Consider the following 22,311-nt stretch of genomic DNA (forward strand, 5'->3'; position numbering starts at 1 on the left):
CGCACACTAGCCCTTTGCCACCAGGCACCTTATGTTCCTCGACTCACTCTACGGTCGGAAGGACAGAACCTGGCCACTGTACCTTGCATTAGGTTAAGTCGGATGGGCGGCCGCTCATTCAGATACCTGGCAGCAAAGCTCTGGAATGATCTTCCAGCCCAGATTCGTGGGATGAAGGATATTTTATCCTTCAGAAAAGCTATAAAAACTCACCTTTTCCGTTAGTTATGTTGTGTCACCTGCAGTCTACTTCTTCAGCAGCCTCCTTTGGACATAGACAGTTAGCGCCGGGACGCCCCTTGGCTGGGGCAGCCGCGCGCTATATAAACATATATAACATAACATAACATATCAGATAAGGCGCTTTCCCACGGAAATGCAGTAAAGGCACTTTAAGGAGCAACAGGTCACTGGCACTTTCATCATCTCTTAACAGTATATAAAATGAAGATTCCTCCAACACTCTTGTATGCAATAGACTCAATAAATATAAATCAATGTCACTTTATGCATAAGGTGAAAGGGAAAATGTTTTTCACTATTTGCAAACTCTGTGGTTTCAATAGAAGTTCTATGTTTAGAATTGGGATTGGTGAGCACTTTTATAAGAGGACTGGCTGCTATTTTACCATGGGATCATTGTCTATTACATGCTAAATCAAAGTTCCTAATGGGTCTTATGGCTTTGGAATGTCTCGCTACTACTATGGAGACTGGATCATTTTTAAATTAATATTTTAACGGCACTTCAGCAGTTTTCCTTAATTAGACAAGATAGCCAAAATATGAGCTATATTCATCTTAAAAATTATTTAAAATATACTATGAAAAGTCGCTCCATGGAAAATTACATAGAGATATATTGAGCAAACTATTGTTTCCCTAATATTATCCAATCATACCAAGCAGCAGTTCCTCAAGTCTATTTGAACTGGAAACTCGAACATAGAGTACAAAGATGCATAATTCTATGTGGATTGAAATGTTCACCATTAAAAACGGTGACGAACACATTGCAGAATATAATTTGGGAGGAGTTAATATGCACTTTATGTTGTGAAGATGTACAGACCACTGAATATGTTATATTTGCTTATCCTGCCGTAAAAATTTATCAACAGAGATTTTTAAAGACAGTTTTTAAAAAAGATGGTATTTTCTATGGAGAAGATAAATTGCCGAGCTAATAAATTAATGTGTTGTAAAAAGTTTACATTTTAAGTACCTCTTTAAAGTTATATTAATAGATCCCAATAAAATCATTGGATAGTGACCTACTGTACCGTCTCGCTGCCTCACTTGTATCAGTTGTATAGAACCAAAAACATCATGCTTGGAAGCTATGCATTGCTCCAGAGATTCTTGCACAAAGGGCACAGTAGTAACTGGCCCTTTGTGTACCAGTAACTTACTTATGGATTTTAGGTCCAATGTGGCTTCTTCTGCAGGGGCAATAAAAAAAAATCAGTTTCAATAAGCATCTGTAACCATTCTGGTATCGACGGAGAGAGCAGTCACGTTCTGTCTCAAGAGCCTCCCTGACCCGAGTGGGTCTCGTCTACGTTTTAATTTTTGTATTATTGATATATGTATTTGCAACAGTATCGCTGTTAGTCATTGTGTGGCACTGGTATTTCGAATAACTATTTGGTCTGCACATAAGCAAAGAAAAAATATTGGGGGAAAAAATCAGCTACACCATACAGCATAACTTGCAAGGTTTGTCTGACACCCTCAAGTTGCTTTGGTACAACATTGTCTTCTATAAAGGAATTACCTGCTAGGTAAGAGCAGTTAATGCAAGTATACAATTTTCAAAAACTTTTATTGAGCTATGCATATATTTAAGTAGGCTTCTTGGCTCTGAGAAACCAAAGACAATATTAACATGTATACCACGAGCTGATGCAGAAGGACGGGGACTAGTTTCATGAGAAAAATCTTGGTTTTGACTTGTTTTTTCTACTGGCAATTCTTTGTAAAGTCATAGACCTGAAGAGCAGTTCAGAGTATATGTGTCAAAACAGAGATTGAGCAATCTCCTTGCTGTCCTCTTGGGCACCATAGACCATTGCAAGTAAGCTGGCTTGAAAGATTCCGATGGTCTATCTCGGACCATTCTATCCTTGATACATTTGCAAGCATGGCCATAAAGTGATCAGTGTGGTACACAAATACAGTTTTAAAGTCATTTTGTGGAAGCAAATGCCACAATCTCAAATCATGGCTGACATGAGTGAATTAAGAGGCTCCACAATCATTTATACCTCAAGTGAGGAAAGTGAGCCCTTGGGAAGGGGTTCCAAATAAAGAGCATTCCCATAGCCTAGACATGAAGTTTCCAAAGTAACCGAGACAGGGAGAATATACGTTTTCAAGAGTCTAAGATAATACAAACCAAGCGAAGAAGAAATCTGAGAGATCAGAGGTAGATGTGCATCATATTTAAACTTTTGGCTGTCTATCGCTGACACTGGATTTGGACGGATTCCAGGCGTATCCAAACAGAAGACCGGATCCCAGTGGACCTCCCTGTTAACAGCTCTGGTTTCAGCAGAGCTTAATTGGAGCCCATGGCTGCCAATCCAGTCCTGGACAACCCTTGACCCTGGGAAGGATCTGAGTGTCAGCGGCCAACAAAGCAAATGAAAATGCAGGAGGCAGTTCAAGAGCTCCGAATAAATCAATGATCATAAGGAGTTTGTCCGAGGTAAACAATAGCAGCAAGCAACACGTCGTAAAAACGACTGTCCAGAAAAAACCCGAAACAAGACCGCGCTGCTCTACCAGTACTGATGTTTTGTATACTCTGCATCTGCATGGTTTGGTCAACCACAGTTATATACCTCCAAAAGTATCACGCCAGTGGCCACGTCAGCCAGCATCCAGAGAAAGAAAAATACCAGATTCCGGTATTCTAAAGACGAAGTCGTTTGTGTGTGTGTGTGTGTGCGCAGCGTGTTTGTGTGCAGCATGTGTTCACGTGCAGCGTGTGTGTGTGCATGTGTAGCTTGTGTGTGTGTGCAGCGTGTGTTCACATGCAGCTTGTGTTGCTCCAAATGTGCTGCCAGGTGTATACACTGTGTAGGTGCATGCAGGGCTTAAGGCAGATAGTCCTGGAGATGCCAGGTACTCAGAGCTACCATGAGAGCAGGAAGGGATTGTAACCGCATTGTAGAGTCACTTGTGATTGTAAAGCACCTTACCCCAGATTGTAGGTGCTTAGGAGCCTGACGTTTGCGTTCACAAGGGGGTGCTTGGAGATCCTGAGCTGTGACAGGGCAGGTTGGCGCCTTGATCTGAAATGAACATTCACTGCACCCTGCTATTGTCATAGGCGGGTGCACAGTCTCCATCAGACGATATAGCTGAAGCACTGCTCACTTTTACTAATGTTAACTTACTGATGTCTGCCTCGTTCCATCTGTTCTTTTATCCTCCTCGTTACTGCCCTAAATGTTGAAAGGCAATGCAACCACAAGCCCTGGGGTCATGCTAGTGGCAGGAACTTTAAACTCACAATATATTATTTCTAGTACATTTATTGAAGTCTCCGATTATTGTTTTTGTTTCATTCTATGAGATACTTTGGGAAACTGAGGAGAAAGATGTAGGTGGCTTCTGGATGTGCAGATGCGAGCACAAGTCTATGGATGCCGTATAGGCTCCACCTAGCCGAGGCTAGCACTCTTGCCTGTCGCAGGGCTGCATGGTATAGGCTGGGAAGCGTCTCCGGCTTCTTACAGCAAATCAGACTCCTAACCACAGTAGGGTCTGGGGATGAGTTTCACGGTTTGCTGTTGACTATAGCGTTCCATGGGCTGGTTGCAGAATGTGGTGAATAGTTGGGTTGACGGAGTGGGAGCTTTGGCGAGTTTGGTTGTAGCCAGTACTCCAGGTACTTCATTTTGTCCCTTGCTTTGTTGGCCACCTAGGTTGCCTTTCGCCATTTTGTCTTGCTTTTTGCATAGTAGTGTGTCCCTTATCCCCTGCTTCATCAGCAGTGCCTCAGTGACCTCCCAGTCAAGCCCAATCCTCTGAGGACATCAGAGTAAGATCCCATATATAGTGTCTTCCGACGCCTCCTGAGTTCTCACCGAGCTCACCCCTTAGTACACACCCAAATCCGCATCTGTGAGAAGTGTTCGAAAAAGTTAGACAGGATCAAGCAAATTCACAAACACCTACACCTGTCTCCCAGAAATATTCCTCTTCGCAGCTTGCACCTCACCTACATACACAGGACCGCATAACGCAAACATCCCGAGTTACAAGATGAGTTTGTGGTCACAGATCTCTGCGCATTTGTTGACGCTCCGATTCCCCTCAGCATCCCACACATCACACTCCTCATTCACACACCCTCAGATCAGCTGTTCCCCACGAGTCAGAAAGATGTAATTACACACAGACTAGCACTCACATATAGCACCTTGACTGTCGCAGAGATCTCACACCCGTGCACACCTCCCATTATGCATGCATGATACCGCCTCTGACGAGGGATCTATTAAGGGAAATTTTCTTCTGATCTTGAAGTAAGCATAATTGCTGTTATAGACCCTTGCTTCGAATACATTTAATTAGCAGTATAATCCATTTACCTGGCCACCAATATGCAGTGTTTCCAGGTAATGTTTCTGAAACAATCTAAGAATTATTCGAGCGCCCCACACCCCTCCCCCCCTTATGCTTAAGAGGCGAAGCTGACCAATTTCTGGGTCTCCTGATCCCATTCTCAAGTTCGTGTATGAAAAGAAAAATTAGAAATGTGAACTTCACCAATAATCATCCAAAAATGTTCATGGTCAGTGTTGGCCAGATAACCAGAAACATGAGGCATTCCACCCATTTCTCCATCAATAGATCTTTGTGTGTGTGTGTGTGTGATGTTTTGGAATGTGCTTAATACAAAAAGCAAGTGGTAGGTGTTTTGACTCTTTAAATAACAAAAAGTGTCCACTTGAGCTATTTTGTGGTTGAGAGAAAGATGCTGAAATAGGCGTTCAGACTCATTCTAGACTCAAAATAGCAAAAACTTGAGTACAAATAAAACGCTGGTGTCCAGATCTGCGCTCAAAGATGCATGAATGGCCATGCCATTGTGTCCAGGCTCTTTGCACCTTTGTCTGTGTCTTCTCTCCTCTGATGATGCGCTGTGACACGTTACTGCTGTCTCCAATCCACCATCTCAAAAGTACCTAAATTGTGCTGCTGGTGCAAGCGTGCCTTTGATCTCATAGCCTGATATTGGGTATAGCAGAAGTTGGACACTTTGAAATACCTGTGAGGAAGAGCAGACTTGTTGGAAGTGAGCCTGTGAATTGGGATCCTTGAACATTTAATAATCAGTAGAGCGATACGATGGCGGACTAACATCCAGGGTACTCGGTACATGACGGTCATGGTTCAGATGCTGGACTATCTATCCCCTTGTGTGCAGAAGGTATTGGTTTTCTGTACATCATGGGGGGCATCAGGTGCTGTGTACTGAATGCTGTAGTGTCTCAAAAGCCCTTTTCTTCCCCATGGAAAACTAGGCAGTGGTGGCTCGGATACAACAGGAAGAAACGAGTGAAGAGGTAGGAAAAGTAGTTAGCGGCAAATGAATCAAGGGATTTTGCGATCACAAACAGAATTCGCAAAAATCGGCCATTTGCAATCGCAAAAAAATGGCCTTCAGCAATGCATGAAAGTTTTTGGGATGCGCAATTGAGGTAATCGAATTTGTTGCGATTTCCTAAATTGCTATTGCATTTAAGGAATCGAATTTGCGATTCCTTAAATGCAATGCTAGAAGCACTTTGAAATAGCGATTTCACTATTTTGCTTGCAAATTACCGAAAAATTAAACTGGCCGGTAATTTGCAAGAACTTTGACAAATGCACTAAAGTGCATTTTTTCAAAGTTTAATGTTACACACACACATGCCCCAAGGGCGCAACAAGGGTGCTCATTACAATTTCAGGGGTGCAACAGGGTGTCCTTTTGGCACCCTTGCACCCTCGAAAGTACATGCGCAATTTGCAAGTACCTATTTGGTACTCGCAAATTGCGCATGCAATTCCCATTCATTCCTATGGGCCTGTAGGCCCATAGGAATGAATGGGAAGCCATTCCTTAATTGCCACTTGCAATAAAGGAATTTTTAGGAATCGCTAATTTTTTTTAGCAATTCCTGCATGCATAGGCTTTTGCGAGTCCTAAATTGCGATTCCTTAATAATCACAATTAAGGAATCGCAAAAGCCTACCTTGATGCATGTGCCAGTTAGTGTGTTATAAGAGGTTAGGCTGATTGGCACCAAAACGTTCCAACATATAGAATCTTTATGAAGATCTAGTGATCAGATACATTTGAGAGTAACTAATCAAGTGTATTTTTACAAATTTCATGTGCAGATTTGGTGTTTCCTCAAGACTACAACTTTGGCATGTCTTGCTAGGCCTGAAGAGTTTTAAAGCTATAATGACAGACTGCAGGTTTGCTACAGGTGTGGCAGGGATGACAATGTCATGAAATTTTGCTACCAGTAGTAAATTAAGGTTTACTACTGGTGTTGCAGAGATGATACAGACCTGAAGAGTCTTAAAGCTATAATGGCAGACTGCATGTTTACTACCGGTGTGGCAGAGATGACAGTGACATTAAGTTTTGCTACCAGTAGTAAATGAAGGTTTACTAATGGAGTGGCAGAGATGATACAGATCTGAAGTGTCTTAAAGCTATAATGGCAGACTGCATGTTTACTACAAGTGTGGCAGAGATGATAGTGACATTAAGTTTTACTACAAGTAGTGAATTAAGATTTACTAATAAAGTGGCAGAGATGATACAGACCTGAAGAGTGTTAAAGCTATAATGATGTTCAGCAGGTTTACTACCGGTGTGGCAGAGATGATAGTGACATGACGTTTTACTACCGGTAGTAAATGAAGGTTTAGTAATGGAGGGGCAGAGATGATACAGACCTGAAGAGTCTTAAAGCTATAATGATGTTCAGCAGGTTTACTATAGGCGTGGCAGAGATGATAGTGACATGAAGTTTTACTACCGGTAGTAAATGAAGGTTTACTAATGGAGGGGCAGAGATGATACAGACCTGAAGACTACCTTTAAATGGGCGTAGTACTGTGAACTACAGCAGTGATGTTTTGTGTCTTGGGCCCCACCCATTCCAAGCTCAGCATGGCTCATTGGTGCACTGGAAAGCTATCACTGTGGGTGCTGATGTAAGGTAGGCAAAGAATACCTTCTGCTTTTAGCTCTAAGCAAAGTTGAACATTTAAGCACATCTACGGGCACATGGCAGAAAGAAGGACTGTTTTGAGATCTTTAATGCTGGTGTGAGAAGGTTGTGAGGTGGCTAGCAGATTTCCACATGGCTTTTACTGCCTGTTTTCAGGTATACGGCGCAAGGTAGGAACATGTTTTCCTAGGATCTCCCACAGAGGCATAGTGGAGAACTGAGTTCTGCTTTTAACTTCATGTTTCCCACAACCTCTTTACCATTGGCCAAGGGAAGAAAAAAGCAGACCAGTGCCTCCCTTTTTTACGTTTATTGATCAGCGTAGATGTGTACCTTTCACCTAGCCCAGAGTTTCTCAAACCCAGGCAGGAACTGGAAAGCCATGATGGCTCCACCATGTGGGGCTGAGACATCAAATAACACGTTATAACCAACATAGTAACATAGATCAAGGAGGTGACAGGGTCACAGCTCTGATTAATGTGAGACATTGAGGGAATAAGAGGTCACTTCAATTAAATGTTTGGAATCTCTGATGTGGATGGCTGTTGTTCCTCTACATCTGCCCAGTAGTACCTTCGCGAGGGGCCATCGCTTTACCATCACGAGCACATTGGGATTATTAAATGCCAATTTCCAGTTGACTCTAGTGGAGTACAAATTATAACGCTTCTGCCTTTGATGACCATGGTTGATGCCTCCGCCCATGCTGCCTCAATGAGGTTCCTCCCCACCTGCCTCACTGAAGTTGTGCCGTCTCTTCTGTCCCCCAGGTGGTGAAGCTGAAGGACGTCTTTCCGCACGGAACAGGTTTTGTGCTGGTGTTTGAATACATGCTCTCAGACCTCTCTGAAGTGATCCGCAACTCTGACCAGCCGCTGACGGAGTCCCAGGTCAAAGGCTACATGATGATGCTTCTGAAGGGAGTGGCCTTTTGCCACGAGAATGCCATCATGCACCGGGTAAGCTGGACAGACATGGGACATGGGGCGCTATGGGTTCTCTCTGCTTCTCCACCCTGTCTCACTGCTTACATGAAGAGAGAGAAGAAGGCCCATGATCCCAGCTACCATTCCTGTGTTTCTCAGATGCTTTTGAGTGTTCACTCATCTTCTAAAATCTCAGGGCTATATTGCATAAACTTTGCCTGGGAGGGACAAATGAAGGAAATTATATTGCACATTTTTTTTGATCCTTTGGGAATTAACAAATTTAGCTTCAGTAAATTTTGTGACACAAGAAGTGTGCACCAGATTACTTGTGAGGAAAACAAATTATGAAACTAATGTAAAATATCTGCATTTCCCATAAATTCTTTCACTTGTGCTGGAGAACTTTTAACAAAGAAAACCTGATGAATTATTTCTATTTGTTGAGGAATTAAACACATGTATGTGCATGTAGATATGTGGTATTTGTAGAGCGTGGACCTAGCCAAAAGGCATCGAACTATTGTACAGTGTTAAAGGCCAAGATACAGTCAACAAATGTTTGCCTCCATCCCCTCACTGGCATCCAATCAGAGTGGATCACAAATTGCAACCTGCCTATTCAATAGGCCGGCTGTTTTGTGACCCCAGGAGAATATACCGTTTGTGATGTGAACTCTCAGTTCATTGGTTGTATTATCAATTGCATTCCCATTCGCAAACCAGTCAGTGTCTGACTTGCATATCCTGTGATTGTGACTGGGATTGATACATCAGGTCCACAGAGTGCTTCAGAACGCCCTTGCTTTGATGTACTGCTGTTATTTTCAGTGTTTGTCCATTTACCCTAGGACCTGAAGCCAGCCAACCTTCTCATCAGCTCCACCGGACACCTGAAGATCGCAGACTTTGGCCTGGCCAGGGTATTCTCCAACGATGGGGACAGACTATATAGCCACCAGGTAGCCACAAGGTGCGTAAACAGTCATGTAATAAGCAAACACCCTTTAGAATAAGAATGTAGCTGGATAAGAGACCCCTCAGGAGTGTTGGGACAGGAATACAGACTGCACACCTTTATGTTTTATAAATACAATAAACGTATAAGGATTTGACACATGAGCAGAAAAACTAAATGTAATGCAAAATAATAGCTGATTTGAGCTAAGAAACTGGCAGTTTTCTTTCTCTCTGTGACTTTCGTATAATCCTAAGAGAAAATACTGCTGTAGAACGATTGCTTTTACATGCTGTATAAGACAGGTTTACAGACAGTCTGATATCCAATCTGAAATTATGATAGTATACCTTACTTACCCAATTACCACACACCGAACACCCTAGGTTGGCTGAATTCTGTGAAAGATACATTTAAAGAATCTATGCTTCCTTCCAGCTTAGTTGTAAGTCCTTCCTTCAAGCTGGAAAAAAGATTACCCTTGCTTTCTACTACTGTCAGGCTTAGGCAGTGATGCAGCTGCACCGCCCTGTTCCGAGCTACTTCAAAATAATTCATAACTCTTGCTACACCGTAAAACTAATCAACTCATCCTTTTAGGTTTAATTAGGTCTTCCCAGTGGCTCCAGTTAACTTATTTGACTTTCTGACTAGTCCTTCCTTTTGAGACTGCCATGTCATTCTTTCTGACCTTAGGAACACCTGCTTGGTCTGCGACCATTTTGGGCCAACTGGCTTCAAGCAAGCTTACTTGCTCACTGTAGATGGGCTTCCAGAATTTAGTGTCTAACCCTCCTCTTTACCCCTTACAAGTTTAATCCAAACTTTTAACCAGCTTTGCCATCTTGTGGCAACCTAGCCACTGCCTCAAGCAACAATCTTTAATGTGCATCAGGGTACAGCTAAACAATCCCACCTTGAAGAAAGGTTTTTTATCTAATCCAAAACAAGGGAAAGGTGGGGTACCATTAGGAGACAGAGGGAGGGAAGAGAAGAAATGCTTCCGCACCTGTGTCTCTTGCAGGGAGGACACATGTTCCAGGGCATTCGCCTCTATTGCAGTGGTCCCAGTGGGAGTAGGAGGTTGTCTCCACACCCGCCAGGGCCCTTGTGTCAAATGACACACGGGCTCACATAATACTTAGTTGATGAAAAGCCTCTAAATTACAGAAGGAGGTTTGAACTTACAAAAGAACATCTTCAACCTCACAACATTACACAGTAATCCATTCCTAAGCACCAAGCAAATGAGTACGTTTTTAGGTCTTGTGGCGTGGACTGCGAATATGCGCAGTCTCGCTCGCGAGATTTTATGATCTTGGGTAGCTTACACTAGCGGGCTTTAAGCCACGCCCCTTTTTCCCACTGGCCGGCGTCACCGTTTATACTAAACAGTGGACGGCCATTGGGAAAGAACTTATGGTGACGTACAGTTTTCTCTCTTTCTGCCGTCCCACTTGGACGGAGTGCCCTGACTTCCTGCTGGCGAAAAAGGTTTGTTATCTTCTTTATGGGTCCAAACAGATGGCCCCATAAAGAAGATTATAAACCTTTTACGCCAGCTGGAAGTCCGGCCAAGTCCTTCCAGGTGAGACGGCAGACAAAGAGAAAACTACGTCATGCCGAGCGCTTGTTTAATAGGCGCATGCTTAGCTGCCGCAAATTCCAAAAACCAGTGGAGGTCTTGCGTCACCCCCCTGCGTCGCCAGCATTCGCGTCTTCTGCCTTTCAGATGCTCCGAAGGCCGGGAAGGTGAGCTGGGCGATTCTGAGGTCCAAGCGGGCAAAATTCCCTTTAGTCCTTAGGGCTCCTGCCCATTTAAGAGCTGACTGGCTGCCGGACCCGCCCTGCCTGGCCCCGGAGCCTTTGTGCCGTGTCTGCACTCCTCCAGCTGCCACACGCTGCTTTACTGTCTCCGGGCTTCCTTCATTCCCCCATAGTGGGGGGGAGGTTAGCGGGGGGGGGAGGGGTACTCACCAGCACAGCGCCTTCCATGCCCAGGGCATCTAGAGGGAGCCGGGGTATACGGACGCTCCTCTGGCTTCCGCTGGAGAGGGGAGGTGCTCGCCTGCACAAAGCCCCTCACTCCCAAGACGCTCTTCCCACCAAGCTGTCCCCCGAAGAGTGCTTCACTCTGCCGGGTCTTGGTGCTCCAAAAGGCCGCCGAAGTCACGGCGCTGTCTTGCCTGGTTCGGTCTTCCAGCCAGGTGAGCTTCTTGACTTCTTCTCTGCTGGAGGGAGTTGAGTGATTTTCTTGGGCCCTGTGCCCCCTATTTAATCCCCCCCCCCTCCAGGGCCGCTAGCAAACTTGCCCCTGGATTGGGGGCATCCCAGCTTGCCCTGGGGCGACCTAGCTTGCCCTGGGGTGACCAATCCTGGTCGCCCCTTTTTCGTGGGCTTCGCTACAGGGGGGAGGGCGCATTTGCCACCCCAGGCGGGGTTTGTGTCGGGCCCCCATCGGGTACGGCTCCGCCTTCCCTGACCCAGGTTTCAACAAAAGGGGCAGTAATTGAAAACTGTAATTATGTAGCATTTCCTACCCCTGAGCGCTTTGCGACGAGGAGCTACTCTGGAACCCACGGTTTGAGGTAAATAGGTAGTAAGTTAGTAAGTAATATGTGCTTTCTTTTTCTAGTAGGATGAGCTAGGGGGCGTTTTCTACAAGTCTAGTGAGAGAATTTGATTTAATGACTGCCCTGAGCAGTACTCCAAGTATACCAGCTGCTAAGAAGGTGAACTATGCAGGATACCCAATGATAGCCTTCATCAGCATTCCCACACCTAAGACTAGCAGCCCCATTGGGTTCATGACGCTGTCTGTCACTTTGCATGTATTTCCTGTCTGGCTCTATGTCTGTAGCAGCGGGGCTAGGAATAGGCAGGAGTCGTGTTTTTGTAGGTCTGGTATTTATTCGGTCATATAAAGAATCAGTACAGGTCTTTCTAACAGGTACTTTGCGAGGAGATCGACTTCTCTCTCCTCTGGTCTTTCGGATAACTCCCTCCTCTTTCCTCCGGACGGGGCTCCTCCTTCTTCTGGCTCCCGGAGGCTCAGTGCTGTCCACCCTCGCCGACACCAACAGGGGGGGGGGGGGGGTTTGGGGGAACAGAAGAGAGGCGGGTATCAATACCACGAATGACTGTTTTTAAGGTTTCACAGGGAAGGGACCGTGGAGGACACACCCAGTGCTACCAAACCCCTCCTCCCTCTCAAGCCCGATCTAAGGAGTGTAGTGAAGGTGAGGGTACCCCAGGGTTGTGGCAGAGTATGCAACCCTACTACTTGAAACGACTAGCTCTCCTCTTGCACCACCCCAGGAAGCGGTCACGCACCTCTGTGAGCCGTACCCCTCCTGGCGTACGGCTGGGCGGATCGTGGTGTTGGCCTCCGGGCGGGTCCTTCTGCTCCGCTCCTCTCCAGTCGGCTCCCCTCGTCTCAGGGTCGGCTTCAGTAGTCCCGGAAATCCGTTGTCCTCTCTGTTCTGGCGTCGGGGCTTCCTCCTCCTCCTCCGGAATGCTCAATTTGCTGATCCAGCGTCCGCTGTCGATCCACGCCTTCCTCTCTCCGCCTCATCCTCCGCTCGTCCTCGCTGCTTCCCGCCACTCCGCTCTCCTTCACACTGACCACTCCTCCGGTGAAATAACACACCTGGGGCTGTTCGGTGACGTCCTTTATCCCTGGATCCGGCTCCACCTCCGGCATACCTTCGGTCCAGTTAAAGGGCCAGTCCTCTTCGTCGTCGCAACTGTATCTCTCGGGGCCAGACCAGGTTGCAGTATACGGGGGCTGTGGAGAAAGAAGGGGGGGGGGCACATGAGGTTAGTTCGCGCCCTAGAGCGGGGCGCGCAAGGGGGCCCTGGTTACAATGTCCCTGTTCCTTCTCTTATGTCCTAGGATCACTCGAAAGTGTTTCTCCACCCCTGTGCTCCAGCCTCTATCCTTGGGGCTAGCTCTTGTTTTTGTTTCCAGTGGAGTGATTATTTGGCTTATGTAAAGAGATAGGAAGGAATCCGGGCACTCAACCACCAGCGCATGCTGGGACGTGCAGGCCACAGTATTAATTAAAAAAGTAAACAAGCGTTTGCAATGCAATAGGTCTCGCATTTACGCGAGTTTGACTTATTGGCATTATAAATGGCAATAGCTTTTATTTATGTTTCAAAAACTAAAAAATAAATAAAAGGCAATGTCATTTACAATAAATATAGCTCAAACTCTCGCAAATGCGAGACCTATTACATTGCAAATGCTAGTTACATACTTTCTCACCACCTAATGCAATCAGCCACCATTATGATATGTTTTTAATCATGTGATACAGTAAGACTAACTAAGCTACTGACTCACCCACACACGTTTTTTAACAATAAGGAGTCAGTGATGTGAGCTTTGATTTGATCCAAAAATAATTTTGTAATTGTTACCTATGGCTGATTAAATAGGACATTAGTTAGTGATAGACACAGCTCATGCCCTGCGCCCTCCTTTGTCCCGGCAGTAGGATGATGGAGGATTTAGAGGAACATTTAGAGGAGGAAAAGCTTTTCAAAGTTTATCATATAAGATTTGGATCTATTCACTATGAATAAGAAAATACCTCAATCTTATAACGGCTGCTAAACCCGGCACAAAAGTGCCAATCAGTCCAAACTCCAGCGAGATAGCCTGGGTAGCAGAAAGAGTATTCGATTTATGCAGCTTGATCAAAGATATTCCCTTTAGTGCTACTCGTAAAGAACCAACTCGATACACCTGTAGTCTCTATAGGATATATAAGGCATCGAGGGGGAAAAGGTGCCTTCAAACTTTATATGAATGAAAGGTAGTTAAAATGTCTGCGTCCTAAAGCATTTTAAAACGTTGTCAGACCATTAGCACAGGATCAAATGCTGAATATGTTCCCTTTCCTTCAGATTAGTAGAAAAGAGTTTCTCTGAATAGCAATACGATTTTACAACATCCAAAGTTTATTTACCATGGCACCATTTATATTTTATTTCTGTTCAATATTTTTTGCCCTTAAAAAAATCGAACTCTTCCTTTTTATTTTGTTTATCTTTAAAAAAATTCCTTCATCTTGTTGTTGGAGGCTATACAGATGTTTTTGTAAGCTCTTCAGAGTAAGATCTAAAATTCCCACATCATCTGCATATTACAGACAGGGGATACTTCAACCCCCCGTCCTCGGACCATCACCCTCTTGCATGGATAAAGCCAAGGGAAATCATAAATCTTTAAGGAAAACAATATGAGGGCAAGCAGACAGCTTTGCTTTGATCCATTTGTAGTAAAGATTCTAGAGGAAAGACCTTGGTTTCCACTGAGGACATGAGACAAGGTCCAAGTATGCGATTCAATAATTAGCAGTAAATTTTAAGGGACTACTAATTTTACAATTTTTTTCATAACATTTTTCTGTCTATACAGTCAAAGGCGATAGGTATAAATACTGCAAAGATAAATGCACCATAAATGTAGACTTTTTTCTAAGATAAATCGGAGCATTGTCGTGATGGCTAGTGCTGAGCTGTTAACCTTAAAACCTGCTTGCTCAATGAGAATTATCTAATAATTTTCAACAACCCAGCTTTGGGAGACTAAAACTTCTCCATGAGTAGGAATTTTGTTTTGTGTTGAGTGAAGTCATGTGGCAGAGGGTGATGGCTGTTGCCTCTGGAAGCCCATGCATGAGGTTTAGAGGATTGAACCTTTGGTACGTAAAGAAGACTGGGCCTTGACCTTTTTTCTTAGCACTGATGTAAATTTGGGTAAATAATTGTTTCTGGGGTGATTCTTTTCCATGCTTTGGCAGGATCAGAAAATTTGAGGCATCTTCTCTGATTACATATAGGGACAATATGTATCAACCCTACATTTCTGATGATTTTGCACTGGTAGCATTTGTGTTCTTAGTATCTAACAATGGGGGGGGGGGTGTCCCTGTGCCATTCCTCACATTCTCCAAGTATTATGAGCCTTATTCCCCCTCTCAAGTGATGGTCATATTGGGCATCTGCCAGCTGGCTGTAGCACTTTAGTGGGAGTATTGCAACAAAACATGTTCTTGATGGTTTAAAGGGATCAACAGTACAGTAAGAGGGAGCCTAAGCAGGTCACATGAGTGGGAGATCCTCCAGCAAGTAAATCCCTTTGTAAAGCCTAGGGATATGCCACTCTCCTCAGCTCGTGCTCCCATCAGTTTGCTTCCTTTATGGGCAGTGGAGCCAGTATCCTGGGTGGCTGTGTGATGCTGGTCTGCCCGGCAAATTTCTGTACACTAGCACCCCATCCCTACCTCTCTGATTTTGAGAGTTCTCCAGAAGATCCCAGAAGATCCCAGAAAGCCTAGTCTGTTCAATAATCCAGGTGGTTCTCGCCTACTTTTTATCAGGTGTGGTACTCCACTTTCTGCAGCATAACAATATCTACCATTTAGCACACCCCTGGAAACTTCCCCCAACACCCATTAAACTGTATATTAGCAGATTTAAGAGCAAGTTATTGCAATTTTGTTACTGTGCATTAACAAAGAACTTCAACTTGCGTACACACTTAGGCAATGATGACATGTATTTTCACATCTCCTGACTGAGACATGAATGCCAGAATCCAACTGGGGCCTTCTGGAACAGGTCTGGAGAGCCCTCCACAACCAGCATCGAGTGGGATCAGGCATTTGATAGGTCTAATGCATTTCTTCCCTCCATTACAACTTCTTTTCACCTCTGGAACCCAAGTCTAGATCTCGTGAGGCTGATTCACAACAGTTTGAACCAGTGGTATGCTGTGACCTAAAATGTCTTTTGTGGAAATCAGCCTTTCTACCGACTGAGGAGCATAAGTGAGCTTTCTGTCCATTGCACGTCAGAGCCCTTCACAATATTCCTTGAAGATATGGTGTTCGCCTGACTCGCCGCTCCTTTATCTCGAAAGTGCTATTGGAGTTCCTTAAGAATGATGATATTTGTTCTGATCTTCTTTCCACATTGTCAGGCTTCTTCGGTTGAGGAGATTCTGCAGAATCTGGACATGAACTGCACCTTGCACTTTTATTCCTCCCAAATAGTGAGCCACAGAAGTAGAGACTAGCCATATGCAACTCAGCCTTTGTCCTGCTCCTCTAGGAACAGTTGAGGCCAAAATGCCAAACCAGGCCGCCACGGCCACCTGTAATGTGTACAGAAGCAACCCCAAACCGGGATTTCCCTAGACATTCTCTACACAGTAGGCTTTTGAGGCTTGCCATCTCCTCTACCCCCTTCTCCCACGGTGCAATGCCAGATTTAGTCCGGAGGTCTATGAACCCTCTTAACCTCGAGATAAGCTACGTAATGATGTTTCTTCTCCTTCCTACCTCGTTGATGATGTCTGTGGAATCTACGCTCAAGTTGAGAATGAGAAAGAGCTGGGACATGATAATAGGTCAAAGTTACCTTTATAGTGTTGTGGTTCTTTGGGTCCTTCCTGCTACCGGTGCCCTCCTCATAACTCCTCAGCCTTTGGACAGAAAACTGCAGTTGTTCAAACCATAGAAGTGCAACTCAGAGGTAGACAACATGTTGTGATACAAGACATTTTTAGGGTAGGCTGACAATTGGGAAGTCCTTAGGGACTAAGGGCCAGATGTAGGTGGCCATTTACCGGCCGGTAACGGCCGTTCTGATAGATACATCTGCCGTGTGGATTCCTCACCTTGTGAATACCCCCTTGCGTCAGCAACATTCGGAAATTCTTTTTTCGTAGCCTCGCGCCGACGTGGACTCCTGACGTCATAGAGACACGACCTCGCTCGCGACTCCGCTGACGTCACCGACGCCTATAATAGGCCCACGCCGGCGTGATGACATCAGTTCCCTTTTTTCCGCGTCGTCAACGCTAACGGTTATCGGGAATCTCTGTAGCCAACGGATACTTTGTTGTCTATATTATTAACATTTTCTGCGTCTCTGTATCCTGTCTCTTCGACAATGTCTTCGAAAAAGACCGGCTTCAAGCCCTGCAGAGAATGCGGCAAAATGATGTCCATTACCGACCCACACAGCGACTGCATCTGGTGCTTGAGCTCGGACCATGATGTGGAGGACTGCTCTTCGTGTAAGAAGATGAACCCGAAGGCCCTGAGGGAGAGAGAGGCGAAGCTCCTAGTGGCTAAGATGAAAGCTGGAAAGGGGAAATCGTCGAAGTCTCGTTCTCGAAGGGCGAGGTCGAAGTCGAGATCGAGGTCCAGGTCTGGATCTCGAGGAAGGTCGTCTTCGAAGTCGGCTTCGGATCATGTTTCAAAAAAGAGGAAACATAAGAAGAGGAGACATGAGTCCCGACGTCGTTCTGGTAAGGAGTCGGGATCGAGGTCGAGGTCACCGAAGGTTCGTTCGAAGGTGGTGACCATTGAGGTTTCGGATCCAGAACCTGAAGGTGAGGCTTCCCCTTCTGAGTCACGGGCGTCGTCTCCGGCTCCGTCTCCGACTCCGAATCCGGCTCCGAGTCCATCTCCGGCGCCGTCCCCGGCCCGAGATGAGGAGGAGCCTCATGAGGATGAGGGTTCCGAGCCCTTAGGTGGGCCGAATCCGAACGCTCCTCGAGACAGGCCTGAAGGTTTTCATCCACCATTTCCTGCCCCAGGCCAGGACCCTTCTGCGTTTCTCAACGCGATGTATGGAGTCTTTTCGAGGTCGTGGTACCCCTCTGGTGCACCTTCGGGTCCCATGGGTCCTTTGGCTTTTAGCTTAGGAGTCCCTCACTCCTACCCTCTGGCTCCGTTTATGCCTTACATGCCGGCTCCGACGCCGCCGTGGCATTTTCCGGCTCCACCGAAGCCGTCGACGCCGGTTCCGGCTTCGCCTGCTCCGGGTCGGCCTAGAGCACATCCCTCTGAACCTGCGGATTCGATCCCGACGTCGATTCCGAATCCGTCGGAGCCGATGGTGGATCCGAGGGCAAAACGGGTCAAGATGAGATCCAGAAGAGAGGCTCAGCGCCTTCTAGAAGAAAGGAGGTTTTTGGATTCACAATCTGACCTTGAGGAGGGTGAATTGGATGAAGATACTTTTGAGGATTTGGCAGAAGCAGGAAGCCTGGATTTCTCTCCAGAGTGGGAGTTACCATCAGGTTCTAGCACTCCTTCTAAGGACATTCAACCCTATCATTTGATTATGAGAAAGGCTGCCAGTCTCCTTAAGTTGACTTTGCCTACAGCAGAATTCAAATCTAATATTCTGACTGAAGTACTCCATTCTCCGAGTTCAGTGGTGGAACCTCTTCTTCCTTTCAATGATGCTCTGACAGAGCCCATTCTAGAGGTGTGGAAAAAACCTTTGTCGGCTCCAGCTGTCTCTAAAAGTGTAGCCAGAAGATACAGGGTTGCCCCTGATGATCCTGCCTTTTTAACCTCTCACCCTTCACCGGAGAGTTTGGTCATTCAGGCTGCATGCTCCAAGAAGAACGTTAGTGCTTTCCCTCAGGTTCCTTTTGAGAAGGAGGCAAAGAAGCAGGATCAGGTGGCAAAGAAGTCCTTCTCCTCTGCCAGTATGGCATTGAAGTCATCAAATGCCACTTGCTTGATGGGGAGATATTTACACGCTCTGATGGACTCTTTGCATGTTCTTGTTCCAAAAATTCCTGATGACAGCAGGAAGGATTTTGAGGAAGTCATCTCTGACGCTCAGGCAGCGGCTCGCCAGGTCATTCAGAGCGGTTTGGATACTGTAGACTCTGTGGCGCGCATTATGGGCACTGCTGTCGCTACTAGGAGGTCTGCCTGGTTGAAATCTTCTGACTTTTCGGCTGATGTTCAGGCGACATTATTAGATCTTCCTTTCGATGGTTCAGGCCTTTTTGGGAAGAAGGCTGATGCGGCCCTTGAGAGGTTTAAAGATTGCAAGGCGACTGCTAAATCCTTGGGTCTTCAAGTGAGAGGTTCTTCAACTGGCAGAAGATTCAGGGGTTTTGGCCGCCCTGCCTTTCGGAATTTCCGGCAAGGCCAGCAGCAGCAGCAGCAACAACAGCAGCAGCAAAACTCCTTGTACAGGTCATACAGGGGAAAGCAAAGAGTGCGTCCTCGTGGACGTCAGGCCTCTTCCTCCTCCACTTCCTCCAACCCCCCTGCCCCTGAGAAGCAGCCCTAGATCCGACATTCAGGATCATGTGGGTCCGGTTGGGGGTCGGCTTACCCATTTTCTACAGGATTGGGAATCGGTTACGTCAGATCTTTGGGTTCTCAATCTTGCAGAAAATGGGTATGCCCTTCCCTTTCGGGAATTCCCTCCCAATTTCCCTCCTTGCCAAGGGTATTGCTCCGAGGAGCATCTGTCTCTTCTGCAAGAGGAAGTTTTGACTCTGATAAGAAAGGGTGCGATAGAGGTGGTCCCAGAGCAGGAAAGGGGTCAGGGATGCTACTCCCGGTATTTCCTGATTCCGAAGAAGGATGGCAGGCTTCGTCCAATCCTGGATCTCAGGATCTTGAATCTCTATCTGAAGCAGGAGAAATTCAAGATGCTCACCCTTGCTCAGGTTCTTCAAGCGCTGCAAGAAGAAGACTGGATGGTGTCGCTCGACTTGCAGGATGCTTACTTTCACATCCCAATCCTGAAGTCGCACAGGAGGTATCTCCGTTTTACGGTGGGATCGCAGCACTACCAGTTTGCGGTCCTTCCGTTTGGACTTACTACTGCGCCTCGAGTCTTCACCAAGGTGATGGCAGTGGTGGCGGCGCATCTCAGGAGATCAGGGATTCCAGTATTCCCTTATTTGGACGACTGGCTGATCAAAGCGGAGTCGTCAGAGAGAGTGCTCCATCATTTGCGAGAGACAACTCAGTTGTTGTACAAGTTGGGTTTTTCAATAAATGAACCCAAGTCTCACCTGGTGCCCTCCCAGCGCAACCTGTTCATAGGTGCGGTACTGGACACAATCGTATGTCGTGCATTCCCTCCCCCTCAAAGGATTCGCGACATACGGGAGATGATTCCTTTGTTTTACAATGGAGCGGTCGTTCCAGTCCTGAAGGTCATTCGCCTGCTCAGTCTGATGGCTTCATGCATTCTGTTGGTCAACCATGCACGCTGGCACATGAGGGCGCTCCAGTGGTGCCTCCGCAAGCAGTGGTATCAGCACAGCGGAGATCTCAGGGAGTCAGTGAGGATCTCCAGAGAAGCTGCAGCGGATCTGTCTTGGTGGGGCGTGGAAGGCAATCTGTCCCAAGGAAAGCCTTTTCAACTTCCCCCATCGGTGGCCACGGTGATAACGGATGCATCCACTCTCGGGTGGGGTGCTCATCTGGGGGATCTGGAGGTCAAGAGCCTTTGGTCTCCAGAGGAAAGGTTGCTTCACATCAACCTTCTAGAATTGCGGGCGATACGTTTGGCGCTCAAGGCCTTCCTCCCTTCCCTTCGCGGTCAGTCTGTTCAAGTCCTGACGGACAACACGACTGCGATGTGGTACATCAACAAGCAGGGAGGAGTAGGGTCGCAGTGTCTCTGCAGAGAGGCTCTGCGTCTCTGGTCCTGGGTTCAGGACCATCAGATTTGTCTGATGGCAAATCATCTGGCCGGGGTTCTGAACGTTCGTGCAGACAGTCTCAGTCGGCAGTTTTCTGCCGACCACGAGTGGAGGCTTCACCCGGAGGTGGTTCACGACATCTTTCAGATGTGGGGGACTCCTCGGGTGGACCTGTTCGCCACTCGCGAGAATGCGCACTGTCTGTCGTTCTGCAGTCTCCAGTATCCGATGCAAGGAGCCTTGGGGGACGCGTTTCAGTTGAGTTGGAGAGGTCAACTCCTTTACGCGTTTCCCCCCATACCCTTGATTCCTCGGGTTCTGAGGAAGATTCGCCAAGACCGGGCCCAAGTCATATTGGTCGCTCCGGATTGGCCAAGAAGGGTGTGGTATACAGATCTACTCCACCTCTCCTCTCACCCGCCGCTCCGTTTCCCTCTCAGGGCAGACCTCCTCTCTCTGATGGAGGGGCAGGTTCTACACCCCCACCTCCAGACATTGCACCTTCATGCCTGGAGATTGAACGGGGCAACCTGAATTCCTTTTCCCTCCCGCCTGACGTTGTGGATGTCATCTTGTCAGCCAGGCGTGACTCCACTAAGTCCATCTATTCTTATAGATGGTCGAAATTTGTCACGTGGTGTGGGGAAAGGTCTGTTGATCCTTTGAGGGCCCATTTGTCTAATGTTCTCCAATTTGCTCTTTCTTTGGCACGGCAGGGTCTGGCGGTTGCCACGGTCAAGGGTTACCTGTCGGCGCTGTCGGCTTTTCTCTGCTTGCCTGACCAGCCTTCTCTTTTTAAGTCTCCTGTGGTCTTAAGGTTTTTGAAGGGTCTTACTAATATGTTCCCTCCTTCACCTTTCATTGTGCCTCAGTGGGATTTGAATCTTGTATTGACCTTTTTGATGGGTGCTCCCTTTGAGCCTCTCCACAAATGTCCCATGAGGCTTCTTACCCTTAAGACAGTCTTCCTGGTTGCAATAACCTCGGCAAGGAGGGTTAGTGAGCTTCAAGCTCTTAGTTCCAAGCCCCCATTCCTGACCATTCATGCTGATAGAATGGTTCTTAGGACCAGGGCTGCTTTTCTGCCTAAGGTGGTAACTCCCTTCCATCTAGGACAGTCTATTACCCTTCCTACCTTCTATCCTCCCCCTCACCCTTCCAAGGAGGAGTAGAGACTGCACCGTCTGGACCCTAAGAGGGCGGTGTCCTTTTACTTGGACAGATCCAAGGACTTTCGTTTGGAAGACCAGCTCTTCGTTGGATTTGCTGGCTGCAAGAAAGGAAGAGCGGTCCATAAAAGAACTTTATCGAGATGGATCGTCCTCTGCATAAAGATCTGCTACTCTTTGGCCGGTAAGGAACCACCAGAGGGTATAAGGGCTCATTCAACTAGAGCTAAGTCTTCAACCTCAGCATTGGCTAGAGGTGTGCCTGTTGAGGATATTTGTAGGGCGGCAACTTGGTCTTCCCTCCACACTTTCGCGAAGCATTACTGCTTGGATTCCGAAGTGAGGAGGGACGGCCACTTTGCTCGCTCTGTCCTTCAGGATTTCCTGGTTTAGAAGAGTGGACACCCTCCTCCGGGAGTGGGGACTGCTGTGGGACTCTATTCACAAGGTGAGGAATCCACACGGCAGATGTATCTATCAGAAGAACAAGTTACTTACCTTCGGTAACGCT

At 46.7% G+C, this 22,311-nt stretch overlaps 1 protein-coding gene across 1 annotated transcript in view; it reads left to right on the forward strand.

Annotated features, from left to right (window-relative positions):
* Positions 1-22,311, forward strand: part of LOC144785872 (cyclin-dependent kinase 20) — a 130,466-nt gene that overhangs the window by 74,337 nt on the left and 33,818 nt on the right. Inside the window, exons 4-5 of the mRNA XM_078664727.1 lie at positions 8,024-8,212; positions 9,031-9,152. Coding sequence (XP_078520853.1) covers positions 8,024-8,212; positions 9,031-9,152 — 311 coding nt within the window. The remainder of the gene's footprint in view (positions 1-8,023; positions 8,213-9,030; positions 9,153-22,311) is intronic.

The sequence above is a fragment of the Lissotriton helveticus genome, chromosome 10 (assembly GCF_964261635.1).
Source record: "Lissotriton helveticus chromosome 10, aLisHel1.1, whole genome shotgun sequence".
NCBI lineage: Eukaryota > Metazoa > Chordata > Amphibia > Caudata > Salamandridae > Lissotriton > Lissotriton helveticus.